This window comes from Salvelinus fontinalis, chromosome 6, assembly GCF_029448725.1.
Source record: "Salvelinus fontinalis isolate EN_2023a chromosome 6, ASM2944872v1, whole genome shotgun sequence".
Lineage (NCBI taxonomy): Eukaryota > Metazoa > Chordata > Actinopteri > Salmoniformes > Salmonidae > Salvelinus > Salvelinus fontinalis.
In genome coordinates this window covers 17,047,358-17,058,764 of record NC_074670.1, presented here as the reverse complement: position 1 = coordinate 17,058,764, position 11,407 = coordinate 17,047,358, and the positions used below count along the sequence as shown (strand labels likewise).

Genomic DNA, 11,407 nt, shown 5'->3' with positions numbered 1-11,407 from the left:
TTTGAAATTGTCTATTTTCTAAATCGGACTGGAATGTATTCTTTGAAATAGATGACTGTCTTTTCACTAATCATTTTTACTGCCACAGAAAGAAACCTGACATTTACATGTAAGGACAAGCAAGGCTTCAGGAAGAGTAGCTGCCAGATAGGGAGAGTGAAAATGATGCCAGATAGGGCGAGTGAAAATGATGCCAGATATGCGACACAAAAGGAAGAGGACAGAAAGAAGTGGAAGGACCTGTTTCCCCAGACAAAAGAGAGTTGACAAAGGGCTAGCAAACACAACGAGAGTTTGACAGGTTAAGACAGAATAAGGAGGGAAATAACTTCTACAGAGGGAGAGAAAGAAGTCCACTAAACAGGTTTAACATTACGATAGACTCCCTGGATGAGGGAGAGAGGGAGGAAATGGAGTGAGAAACGGTGGGAGAGAAAGATGGATGTAGTGCAGGGCGGGGTTGAGACACCGCAGAACGTGTGACTTAGACAAACACAGAGCCACACAACAGTAATCCCTGGAGCCTCACAATCCCCACGAGAGGCGCGAGAATGGGAGAGAGACCGCGACACTAACCCTGGACTACACACACTGACACACAACAGGGAAAATGTATGAAATGTGTTGGTTTCTGTGACGGAAAGGTCAAAGGATTATATCACTGGATTGTTAAGGTTTCTTTCTCAAGGTCTGAGGCACACACACACACAGGGAGAGAGGTAAGATGACTACACTGTGTTTACTTTGTTTATGTGATTGTTTTATAATGATTTGTCTGAACTAGATCTTGGTTCCATTACTGTATATACGCGATAGAGAGCGATTGTGTGTGTTCCTCTGCTGAGTGTGTCATTGTGCTTTACCTGGTTGAAAAAATGCAGCCGGACAAGTTAAGAAATCACTGCACTGACACACAGGTGATTAGGGAGATTTAGTTTCCTTGTGTAACTGGGAGACACATTTTCATAGTTGGCCTGCAGTAAAACGGTAGTAATGTGTTAATGCCAAACCAGGCAGAAGCCCCAGATGCTGTGCCACATAGGTGTACAGATGTGCATTGGTGCTGCAATGTGATGCTTCATACCAGGTTGTGCCCTTTTGTTGTGAAGCTTGGGCATATCATTTTGCATTCACAGCTACAATGAGCTGTGTATGTGAGAGTGAAACGGGGAGGGGAAGTTGAGAGAGGAGAATAGAAAGACTTGACAGGACAAAGAGAGAGAATTGGTTTCCTTTAAGTTAGTTAGTACAATTGGTTTCCTTTAAGTTAGTACAATTTCTGAATAAATTGGAGGTGACTGTGTGTGTCTATGATAATCACAAGTTGTATTAGTATCTAGGCACACCTCAGATTGATTGTGAGAATCTCTGATGTTCCTTGCTAGGTTCCTGCAAGGTGAAACATCTGTCTCGTGTGTCTTTCGGAGGAGGGGTTGGGATAAAACAGAAGTCCAATTTCAGTTGGACTTTGTGTACACCTGACGAATAAAGTGATCATAATCTCAATCTTAATTCACATCACATGATCTGATCTAGTTAGTCCACTATAAGCAGAGGATCTGAAACTCACTATTACTGGTCATCATGTGAGGATGATGTTGTTCATCATTCATGTGATTCATCCGTTCTTGTGTTTTAATGTTTAAGCAGGTTATGTGTGTAAGTGTAACCTTTCCTCATGGGAAAAAAATAAACAGAGGATGTGTTACGTGAATAATCTTCCCCTAGGCACTGAACTGTCTGCCACTGAAACCTTGTTTTAAACCTGATTGAATGTCATCTCTTGACATACAGTACCAGTCAAAATTTTGGGCACGCCACTCATTCAAGGTTTTTATTTTTTTAAACAGTTTTCTACATTATAGAATAAAAGTGAAGACATCAAACTATGAAATAACACATATGGAATCATGTAGTAGCCAAAAAACTGTTAAACAAATCAAAATATATTTTATATTTGAGATTCTTTTAAGTAGCCTCCCTTTGCCTTGATGATAGCTTTGAACACTCTAGGCATTCTCTCAACCAGCTTAATGAGGAATGCTTTTCCAACAGTCTTGAAGGGGTTCCCACATGCTGAGCACTTGTTGGCTGCTTTTCCTTCACTCTGCGGTCCAACTCATCCCAAACCATCTCAATTGGGTTGAGGTCGGGTGATTGTGGAGGCCAGGTTTTATGATGCAGCACTCCATCACTCTCTTTCTTGGTCAAATAGCCCTTACACAGCCTGGAGGTGTGTTGGGTCATTGTCCTGTTGAAAAACAAATGATAGTCCCTCTAAGTGCAAACCAGATGGGATGATGTATTGCTGCAGAATGCTGTGGTAGCCATGCTGGTTAAGTATGCCATGTATTCTAAATAAATCACTGACAGTGTCACCAGCGAAGCACCATCACATCTCCTCCTCCATGCTTCATGGTGGGAACCACACATGCGGAGATCATCCGTTTACCTACTCTGCATCTCACAGAAACACAGCGGTTAGAACCAAAAATCTCAAAGGACCGATTTCCGCCGGTATAATGTCCATTGCTCGCGTTTCTTGGTCCAAGCAAGTCTCTTCTTCTTTTTGGTGTCCTTTAGTAGTGGTTTCTTTGCAGAAATTCAACCATGAAGGCCTGATTCACACAGTCTCCTCTGAATAGTTGATGTTGAGATGTGTCTGTTACTTGAACTTTGTGAAGCATTTATTTGGGCTACAATCAGAGGTGCAGTTAACTCTAAGGAACTTGTCCTCTGCATCAGAGGTAACTCTGGGTCTTCCTTTCCTGTGGCGGTCCTCATGAGAGCCAGTTTCCTCATAGCTATAGATGGTTTTTGCGACTGCACTTTTTATTTTTTATTTATTTCACCTTTATTTAACCAGGTAGGCTAGTTGAGAACAAGTTCTCATTTGCAACTGCGGCCTGGCCAAGATAAAGCAAAGCAGTTCGACACATACAACAACACAGAGTTACACATGAAATAAACAAACACACAATCAACAATACAGTTGAAAAATCTATATACAGCATGTGCAAATGAGGTAGGATAAGAGAGGTAAGGCAATAAATAGGCCATGGTGGCAAAGTAATTACAATATAGCAATTAAACACTGGAATGGTAGATGTGCAGAAGATGAATGTGCAAGCTGAGATACTGGGGTGCAAAGGAGCGAGATAAACAAATAAATACAGTATGGGGATGAGGTAGATTGGATGGGCTATTTACAGATGAGCTATGTACAGGTGCAGTGATCTGTGAGCTGCTCTGACAGCTGGTGCTTAAAGCTAGTGAGGGAGGTAAGAGTCTCCAGCTTCAGAGATTTTTGCAGTTCGTTCCAGTCATTGGCAGCAGAGAACTGGAAGGAGAGGCGGCCATAGGAAGAATTGGCTTTGGGGATGACCAGTGAAATATACCTGATGGAGCGCTTGCTACGGGTGGGTGCTGCTATGGTGACCAGTGAGCTTGAAGAAACTTTCAAAGTTCTTGATCTTTTCTGGATTGACTGACCTTCATGTCTTAAAGTGATGATGGACTGTTGTTCTTGAAGCTGGTTGAGGGAATGCCAAGGGTGTGCAAAGCTGTCATCAAGGCAAAGGGTGGCTACTTTGAAGAATCTAAAATATATTTTGATTTGTTTAACCCTTTTTTGTTTTATTTCATAGTTTTGATGTCTTCACTATTATTCTACAATGTAGAAAATAGTCAAATAAAGAAAAACCCTTGAATGAGTAGGTGTTTAAACTTTTGACCTGTACTGTACAATGTTGTAACCTACAAGGCCTCAGGTTTTACCCACTTTGCCTTGCTTTGTTGTTAGAATGTCTTCAATGTCAGAAGCAGACTCCCGCTGTAAACCGGGAGACACCATCTGTAGTAAGTGTTACACACACACACACACACACACACCACGCGCACACACACACACACACCATGCGCGCGCACACACACACACACACACACACACACACACACACACACACACACACACACACACACACGCACAGTTATCTCTCTTCGTTGTCTTAATGCTCACGTCTGTTCCTCAGATATCAGTGTGTACGAGCAAGAAGTGATCATCGTGCCCATCCTCCTATTGGCTAGCTTCCTGGTCATGCTGGTCTTCATCATCCTGCTACGGTACTGTCCTGAGAAGGTGGACCGCATCCGACCACAGAACACTATGGCCACGTCCAGATCACAGCGCTCCAGAAGACAACTGCACGGCATTGATGGTGAGTGTGTGTATGTGTGTATATTTGTGTTCAAGGATGTGACTTTGAAAGACTGTTTTCATAGTGAAATACTGTAGGTAATTTGAGGTAATGAGTGTGTATGTTTCTGTCTATGTCAACAACATAGGCTCTTATTCTATTTGCACAGGCTAGTAATGAACAGAATCAAACCTGTTATTATAATGTAGCTATCTACTTCTAAACTTCAGGCAATAACCTCTTCCTCTCTCTTCCCTCTCTGTCCTTCCCCTCCTTCTCTCTCTATTCATCCTCCCCTCCCACTCCGTAGCTCCCCTGGGTATCAACCCCCTGGAACATGAGACTATTGCTCTCGATGCACCCTCCTACTCTACCTTCTCCCCAACTCACTCCCACCCCTCCTCAAATTGTCTCTCCTTCTCTGTGAGGACTCCCTCTCTCCCCCCTATCCCCCCACCCAAGACCTTTACCACATCCTCCCCGTCCAGCCCCCTGCCCCAGGCGTTGACACGTTCCTTCACCCCTATGGTCCAGCCCAGGGAGCTGCCTCGCCAGAGGCTGCCAGAGTCCTTCAACCTAGTGGCCTCGCTGCCCGCAGCCTTCTCCCTGCGCTCTGATAAGGCTGTCTCCCTCTACAGGGCCCGCATGGACAACAGGAACGCTGTGCTCCGAGTGCTCAACGGTGAGAGGAGTGGGAGGAGATGAAAAACAGCTACTACTGAAACAAGCTATTTAAATAATGGCTTATAAGCAGTGTATTAGTGTAACAGATGTAACTTTACGTCGTCCCCTCGCCCCGACACGGGCGCGAACCAGGGAACCTCTGCACACATCAACAACGGTTGCCCACGAAGCTTCGTTACCCATCGCTCCACAAAGGCCGCGGCCCTTGCAGGGCAAGGGGCAACCCTACTTAATGTCTCAGAGCAAGTGACTTAACTGATTGAAATGCTACTAGCGCGCACCCGCTAACTAGCTAGCCATTTCACATCCGTTACATTAGCATACCAAAGTGGTAATATAGTCAGAACTACTTAGGGTTAGGGTAAGGGTTAAAGTTAGGGTTGACATCAGTGTAAAGTAGAATTTCTGGTCAAAGCATGTTACTTCAATATTTTCCAACATGGTCAAAAAGTGAGGAAACAGCCACTGTAAAGAGCCTTTCCCCTACCATTGAATGGGGGCTCAGCGTCATTAGGCAGTTTCTTCCCTAGTTTCAATAGGTGTGGCTGGTGCTTGTGGATTGTTATACAATCACCACCATAATTACAGCAACTGTTTACTTTGTAAAACTGGTCTCTCTACAACCTGTTTCTCTGACCTCCCTTTCAGAAATGTAATTACCAGCTGGTACAGCAAGTCTGCTTCAAGGCTTTGAGATACAGACAAAATATGTTCAGCCATAGCAGTTGATTATCAAAGGCTTTGGAAGGCCGTTTTCACACAGCATGTTGGCAGGTAATTTAATCTTCCTCTCCTCCTACTCTCCCTCAGACTCTGCGAGCGCCACAGAGAGGCACAACTTCCTGGGCTTTGCTTCCTTCTTGTCCCAGCTGGGGCCACACCCCTTCCTGCCGGAGCTCCTGGGCGTGGTTTCTCTGCGTGTGCCCCTAGTTACTGTTGTTGAGGAGCTAGAGAACAGAGATTTGCTCAGCTTCCTGTGGCGGTGCAGACAGGTAGGAACCACATTACCCATGAGACATTGTCTCTACTAGCCCATTATTTATAGTAAAATTAGGAGCTGTTTGTTATAAGGATGTTTTGGGGTATAAATTGATTCTCTTTGTGTGTTATGTCAGGATGGTGTGGGCGGGGACCCTCCATGTGAGATCACAGAGAGACGTATATTTACCATGGCCAAACAGGTAGCCTCTGCTCTGGTGAGTAGACTATGGTAATATGTTGGCTTAATGTGTTTCTGCCACAGAAATCAACATGTTTAAACCATGAACCTGCACCATGTTCAAACCATGAACATCCCCCATCATCAAACCATGAACATGCCCCATGTTCAAACCATCAAACCATGAACCTGCCCCATGTTCAAACCATGAACATGCCCCATCCTGACCTCCTCATTGTCTACTACTAACATCTCTTTACCTTGTTTGCTTTTCCATAATTAGGATCAGAAAGGATCTTGAAAGATGTGTGTGCTGTGTCTCAAAAGTCCATAGTGGTTTCCTGTGCTTATGTATTTTCCACAGTGGTTTCCTGTGCTTATGTATTTTCCACAGTGGTTTCCTGTGCTTATGTATTTTACACAGTGGCTTCCTGTGCTTATGTATTTTCCACAGTGGTTTCCTGTGCTTACGTATTTTCCACAGTGGCTTCCTGTGCTTATGTATTTTCCACAGTGGCTTCCTGTGCTTATGTAATTTCCACAGTGGCTTCCTGTGCTTATGTATTTTCCACAGTGGCTTCCTGTGCTTATGTAATTTCCACAGTGGCTTCCTGTACTTATGTATTTTCCACAGTGGCTTCCTGTGCTTATGTATTTTCCACGGTTTTCTGCGCTTATGTATTTTCCACAGTGGTTTCCTGTGCTTATGTAATTTCCACAGTGGCTTCCTGTGCTTATGTATTTTCCACAGTTTTCTGCGCTTATGTAATTTCCACAGTGGCTTCCTGTGCTTTTGTATTTTCCACAGTGGTTTCCTGTGCTTATGTAATTTCCACAGTGGCTTCCTGTGCTTATGTATTTTCCACGGTTTTCTGCGCTTATGTAATTTCCACAGTGGCTTCCTGTGCTTTTGTATTTTCCACAGTGGCTTCCTGTGCTTATGTATTTTCCACAGTGGCTTCCTCTGCTTATGTATTTTCCTTCTCTGCATTGATTTGGTCAGCTGAATGCCATGGTAGGTTTCCTGTATGTCAGGAAACCTACCTGTATGTCAGGAAACCTACCTGTATGTCAGGAAACCTACCTGTATGTCAGGAAACCTACCTGTATGTCAGGTGCAGTACACTGACATACAGGAAACCTACCATGGTACATAATACACAGGCATTAATACACAGGTATTATGTACCATGGTAGGTTTCCTGTATGTCAGTGTACTGCACCTGTCCTGTGTATTATGTACCATGGTAGGTTTCCTGTATGTCAGTGTACTGCACCTGTCCTGTGTATTATGTACCATGGTAGGTTTCCTGTATGTCCATGTACTGCACCTGTCCTGTGTATTATGTACCATGGTAGGTTTCCTGTATGTCAGTGTACTGCACCTGTCCTGTGTATTCTGTACAGAAGAGGGAAAGGAAACAAGAGGACAAAGTCACTGTGGACTTTAGAAACTAATTGAATGAAAGGGAATAATTGACAAATGTTGAGATATGACACTGTCCCAGAGCTTTAACCTCTGATCTTTGACCTCACGTTATCCCCTGTCATCCAATCAGGAGTTCCTCCACAGCCGAGACCTTCTTCATGGCAACGTCCGTGCTCACAGCGTATTGGTCAGCCGGGAGCTGACGGCCAAGCTGTGGGGACTGGGCGGGGTCTACACCAGGAATACCCAGGGAGCTACTCAGACTGAAGTTCCTGGCATGAAGAAATGGCAGGCCCCCGAGCTATTGGCTAGGAGGCCTGCCAATCATAGCAGTGACGTGTGAGTTACTCTACTTAGTCTATGCTGACATTTCAATCAATTTTCAAGATATGCAAAATACACTGATACATGTTTGTCTTTCTCTCACTAGCTGGTCATTTGGCATCTTGTTGTTTGAAATGGCGACCTTGGGTGAGTTACATGAAATCTTTTCTTCTGACTTTGAGTGCCCCTTTTGGCCAATGATACACATAACAACCACTCTTATTCATTCTGATATAATCTCTTTCTCTGAGCTACAATCTCTAATTTGTGTCATTAACCTTTCCTTCTCTCCCCTCTTTCTCTCTTTCTCCCTCTTTCAGGTGATGCTCCGTTTTCAGATATCTCCGTCAACGAGCTTCTACAGTTTCACCAGAGAGGGAAAACACTGAGAAAGCCAGCCAACTGCTCCAACTCACTGTAACTATCCATTATACAGCACTATTATTACTGTGTTATTGCCAGGAGAGGGAGCTTCTTTAGACTGAGATCAAAGAGATAGATAGAGGACTCTAGTTCCTAAAAGCCTGTTTTAGTATGGGCAGCACCATTGAGGAATTTCACCATTTTGAAGTAGTCAACTGGGTGGGACTTCCTATGGGTTAAGGAAGGGTCACATAATTCCATCCAGGTGATCAGGAGGGATCGGCCAATGAAATATACTTATGAGCAGGGTAAGGCGGTACGGCGTCCTGGCAAAATAAATAGTTGGGGTACACCGTACCGGTAAAACACGAATGAGCATATCGCAATAATTAAAACAAAATGTAAGAAAAAGGTAGGCTCTTCCACCTCTTTTTATCATTACCGAATGTCAGAGGCATGAAAAATGAGCGAACTGACTTGAAAACGGGTGGTATAGCCAAAATGTGATGTGGTTCGACGAGAACACAATAATTTGGCAAGGCAAAGATGAGTGTCCGACACCGAGATGAGAACAGACAGCAGTGGACACATAAGTTCTTGCCTTATGTCATTACACTTTGTGGTGTTTTGTGTAACAGATTCACGTGCATAGATAGCCTAGTAAAGGAGCCCTTTGAAGTGATTGTTTGACAATCAGAGGAAAACATCATGACTGGTTGTGTTTATGCCACAATAAAAGGTAATACATTGTAAAAGTTAATTGACACATTTTTACGACTAGGCCCACAGAGATCCTATTAAATGAATAGGGATTCTATATGTAAGTAATGATTAAGCACATAAAATTATTTATGCACGCGCTTATAGGAAGTCCCGTACCAGGAAGAAATTAATTATACTTTTACCAGTGCTTGTGAGCAAACATTCCATAACTGCAGGTGGCAGTAAATCCCAAACCTTGGCTTTATACCTGTTCAAACAACACGCTCCAGGTGGCAGTCTGCACCCTTTCAGTTTGTTTACCAACTCATAGAAGTAGTAGAAGAAGAAAATGGACGAGTTCATGCCCATGCTCTCACAGACGCCATAATGGGACAGACAGATACAATGTCTTCTATCCTCTGTCTTTATGACTGAGATATACCTCTATTCCCCCTTAACCACGCCCACCCTTCTCACAGGTACTCCATCATAAAGGCCTGCTGCCAATGGAAGGAGCAGGATCGCGCCACATTGGCTGAGGTCGACCGCAAGCTCCAGTCAGGAGAGAAGAGTGCCAACGACAAAGTCCTCAAGGTGCCTGAGCCAATCAACATCGAGCAGTACCTGCAAGAGGCTGGATATGGAGAGTCCAACAGCTACACTGTTTTCTGAGTGGCGGCTGTGCCGGCCAACGAAATGCACTATGCTGAGGGACGACGGTGGATATTTATATATGTTTGCCTCCATTCATTCCAGAATATTCATTTCCTTCTGCCCTTATTCATGTCTTTGTACCATAGACTTAAGATAGGTATAGTTGAACAGACACAATCGTTGAGTCAACCTCAGTTTGTAGTTGATTGTGTATACCAGTAGAGGCTGCTGAGGGGAGGACGGCTCATAATAATGGCCAGAATGGAGGTAATGGAATGGTATCAATTTCATGTGTTGGATACCATTCCATTAACTCAATTCCAGCCCTTCCACTCCATTCTAGCCATTATTATGAGCCGTCCTCTCCTCAGCAGGGTCCACTGATGTACACTACTGTTCAAAGGTTTGGGGTCACGAACACAACGTGCCATTGGAACACAGGAGGGATGGTTGCTGATAATGGGCCTCTGTATGCCTGTATAGATATTCCACTAGAAATCATCCGTTTCTAGCTACAATAGTCATTTACAATATTAACAATGTCTACACTGTATTTCTGATCAATTTGATGTTATTTTAATGGACAAAAAAAATGCTTTTCTTTAAAAAACAAGGACATTTCTAAGTGACCCCAAACTTTTGAACGGTAGTGTATATACTGTATATCAGGGATGGGCAACTCCAGTCCTCAGGGGCCTGATTGGTGCCACACTTGTGTCCTAGCCCCAGCTAACGTACCTGACTCCAATAATCAACTAATCATGATCTTCAGTTGAAAATGCATTTAGTTGAATCACCTGTGTTTGCTAGGGATGGGGAAAAGTGTGACACCACTCCGGCTCCCGAGGACTGGAGTTGCCCATCCCTGCTGTTTATTAAGGTTTACAAATCTTGTCTTCAAAATGATTGTGTAATAGGAGTAATAATATATGACTAGAAATCATTATTTTTGTTGTGATTTGGGGGACTGAAAGAACACATGGGTGCAGACACCAGGCTTCATTAGAGATTTATAAGGTGTTTATAAGTTGTTTTGTTACACGTCATTTATCATTTTAAGTCCAAAAATGTATGTAGCAACTAATGATTCTAGATTTAAATACATCTGTCTCATAAGTAGGGCCAGAGTTTAATTCTCCTGACCACGTAAGGTGAACAGGAAAAACTCGGGACCCTGGTTGCGCCTCGAGTTTGTTCTGGTCAGGTCATGTGATCATGAAACCTCCCGGAAGAGGAAGCAAAATCTCACTCACTCCTTTTTTCTGGTTCATAAACAGTCAATGAAATTAAGAAGACCAGACCCAGCTGCTAATGCCATGGTGCCACCCCTTAAGCAGACCGGAACTGTGAAAATGTTTGTTCTATGGTAAATGGCCTGAGTGGGACATTTGGTACAAGCTATATGGAAGGTCAGAGTTCAGTGGTTGATGTTCTACTGTAAATAAGCACAAACTGAACTCACATTATTTGCACACACTCCACAATGTGAATCAATGTAGAAGTTTACCAATGTCAATTAAAACCTTTCACACTGATGCTTTTTCTCATCTGAATTGGTCAGGAGGGCTCCCAAATGTTTTTGTCTTTTGAATTCTCTTGTCATTTTTTTCTACTTCTACTTAATGCTTTTCTACAAGCCAGGTGTTACAGGAGTTTGGCCTTGAACGATCGTATCATTGCGCAGTGAGAACCCTACAAGTCATTAAAATGCCACTATAGAGTCAGGGCTAGTTATACTGAACAGAAACAGTTCATATGAGGAAATCAGTCAATTTAAATAAATTCATTAGGCCCTAATTTATGGATTTCAATTGACAGGGAATACAGACATGCATTTATTGGTTACAAATACCTTTTAAAAAATGGGCCTCACGATGGGCCTCAGGATCTTATTGC

General features: G+C 43.4%; 1 protein-coding gene across 1 annotated transcript; it reads left to right on the top strand.

Moving 5' to 3' along the window:
- Positions 1-3,654: 3,654 nt before the first annotated feature.
- On the top strand, positions 3,655-10,454 carry LOC129857195 (tyrosine-protein kinase STYK1-like). Its single transcript, XM_055925209.1, has 9 exons — positions 3,655-3,858; positions 4,032-4,217; positions 4,507-4,878; positions 5,691-5,872; positions 5,996-6,076; positions 7,599-7,807; positions 7,899-7,939; positions 8,113-8,209; positions 9,337-10,454. The coding sequence occupies exons 1-9, from the start codon at positions 3,804-3,806 to the stop codon at positions 9,527-9,529; spliced, it is 1,416 nt and encodes a 471-aa protein (XP_055781184.1). The 5' UTR covers positions 3,655-3,803; the 3' UTR covers positions 9,530-10,454.
- The last annotated feature ends 953 nt before the right edge of the window (positions 10,455-11,407 follow it).